The sequence below is a fragment of the Acyrthosiphon pisum genome, chromosome A1 (genome assembly GCF_005508785.2).
Source record: "Acyrthosiphon pisum isolate AL4f chromosome A1, pea_aphid_22Mar2018_4r6ur, whole genome shotgun sequence".
Lineage (NCBI taxonomy): Eukaryota > Metazoa > Arthropoda > Insecta > Hemiptera > Aphididae > Acyrthosiphon > Acyrthosiphon pisum.
The window spans coordinates 116800749-116803397 of NC_042494.1; the positions used below are offsets into that span (position 1 = coordinate 116800749).

Genomic DNA, 2649 nt, shown 5'->3' on the forward strand with positions numbered 1-2649 from the left:
AAGCTTAAAAATGTAATATATGTGTGATGATATTCACATTATTGCACCACTTGGCTACATAAATTAATATTATCATATTCACAAAAATACAAAATATATATTCTGTACCCTGTACCATATTAAAGTATCCAAAATTATGTATAAATAACATTTAAAATAATCGTATGTACCTTTCACAGAAAAATACTTGTTATACTATTCAATAATCATATTCATATTAATTTCTATAGGTAATAAATATGAAAAAATGAATAGGTACGCCTTACAATAATATATTTGTGTCTCAAGATTATCTTTTACATAAAATAATACCTACACCCTTATGCACTTTTGATAGTTATATAATAAACAACAATAATATTATTCATGACCCGAATAATTCCATCATTAATCATATTATAGGGTTTAATCGATAATAAAATTAAGGTTACAGTAGAGTTGCCAATAAAAAACACTTTTTGAACTAGGTATATTATGTTGCCACTTTCCAATTCACATTTACATGTCCTGGTCTTCAGAGATTCAACAATAATTGAGCAATCGTAATATGGTATAACCTACAAATTATTATTATGGACAATTATTATTGAATTAACCAATAGTGTTAAACAGTTTATTAGTACAAAAAATAGTCATAGTTGTCTGTCATAGAGCACTGTTTAGACTAAGGAATCATCAATAGGGATTGCCTACCTGTTTTTATCCATACATTTTATTAATTAAATAATTATAGTTAACATAAGTTTTATTAACCATTTATTGTACCTTTAGGGGTTATTGGATTAATGGGCTAACAGTTGTAGCTCATTCTGGGGTTGACGCTACCGTGTCAGGACTACAACTGTTTCATATGCGACATTATATCCTAGTCCAAGGTTTCAATATTAATTATTGTATATTGACATAGATTCAAGTTAGAGTAGTTAGACTGCAAGAAAAATAAATTGTTAATTTAAAAATGATTAGTAATTATTTATTTTAAACATTACATATGGTGTTAAGTCAGTGTAGTTTTGATGAACTAACCTTACATGATATATACGTTTTATCAACTATTTATTTACTTATATTTGTTCTCGGAGTGATGGATTAACAGTTGAAGCTAAGTCAGGAGTGGATACTACAGCCTCAGTACCACTATTTCAACCATACCGTAGTACAGGTGCAGTTTTGCGAGCTACTTCTAGCCAAACTAAGTGTAAATAAAATAGGTAAAAGAAACTGTATATTGTGTTTCATTTCTATGTTTTACTAAATGAATTTAGAACTCAACAAAAGTATATTTTATTAACTTCAGTTTGTTTAAGATTTATTGCTTACTAATTGAAGAATTAAACATGGAGTCAAGTCTAAAAAAGCTGAACATATTAGGGATAAAATTTTTTCATTAATGAGATCTTCAAATATATGATTATTCATTCTGTGTATAATGAATGTTGGCTGCCACTTATCATTCTTGATCAACATTTTTATTTTTACAAGTCCTTTTTCCAGGTTTTGGTATGAAAAATTGTCCGTTGTATTTGTGTTTGTGATGATAACAAATATGTTAGCTATTTTTTTACTGTAATATAAACACTGACCAATTTCAAGATCTCCCTGATAGTCTTTATAGTATTGTGACTTAAAGCAGTATTTTTCATTGACTGAGTGAAAATGTTGATCCCAATACACTGGTGAAGTAGTTTTCCGAGAAAATAATATAATATTCAGTTTTTCAAACTCTCGCTTCCCTATGTTTTTAATATTTTCATAACGTCTTACAACAGTTGGATGTTGAATTTTGAGCATTTGGGACTCTAATGACATATTCTGTAAAACATTAAAACATAATTAACTTCATTTTATAGAACTTCATGCTATTAAGGCTGAATCGTGTAAAATTACATTTGTAAAATGACAAACTTTGATCGAACATCCAACATTTTGAAACAAATCTTCGATAATACCTCTAACTGTTAACCAGTCTAATTTGTCTAGACCACAACCAATACGCGGTATAGCTAATTTTTTAACTCCATGTTCAACAATTAGATCACGTAATTTTGTTATGGCCGCAGTTAAATTACTATATGTTGGTTTTTGTTTACTAAGTTCTTTTGTAATTAAATAGTAAATAAATCTATTGTTTTCTTGTAAATATGCTACGCTGCCAACATTTTGTCTTTGGTCCATCAGTTCGCCAACTCTTTTATAGATGCTCCTAAATTATATTTGAATACATAAATTAAAAACATAAAACAATAGTTTTCAATAAAACTATGTTATTCACTAACTTGAAATACATGGCGATACCAGCGCTCATACGCATATCTTTAGCCACACAATGTCCAAGAGAATAGTCCTCCGGCATATTCATCAGTGAAATATTTATTTCTTCCAATGTGTTGCCTTGGTTAAGCGACCTTCATAAAAAAACCAAAACAATTCATTTTCAAAAAATATTTCCTGTTGATAAAAGTATTTACAAATGCTTTTGAGAAATCCGTCGCTTACTTTTAAGCAAATCATAGGCATTTGAAATATTTGATTTTTTGTTTTATCACTATTGATTAACAATTGTTTGCTGATTTAAAATATTTGAAAATTTAATACAAGTTTCCTTATAAGTCTTATACTAATTTGTAAATGATCGACGGAAATATATAG

At 28.1% G+C, this 2649-nt stretch overlaps 1 protein-coding gene across 1 annotated transcript in view; it reads right to left on the reverse strand.

Moving 5' to 3' along the window:
- Nucleotides 1-1292: 1292 nt before the first annotated feature.
- LOC100168766 overlaps nucleotides 1293-2649 on the reverse strand; it is a 3073-nt gene continuing 1716 nt past the window's right edge. Inside the window, exons 3-5 of the mRNA XM_016802702.2 lie at nucleotides 2277-2405; nucleotides 1888-2203; nucleotides 1293-1812 (exon numbers count right to left, since the gene is read on the reverse strand). Of these exons, the coding sequence (XP_016658191.1) occupies nucleotides 1303-1812; nucleotides 1888-2203; nucleotides 2277-2359 (909 nt within the window). The 5' untranslated portion in view covers nucleotides 2360-2405 and the 3' untranslated portion in view covers nucleotides 1293-1302. The remainder of the gene's footprint in view (nucleotides 1813-1887; nucleotides 2204-2276; nucleotides 2406-2649) is intronic.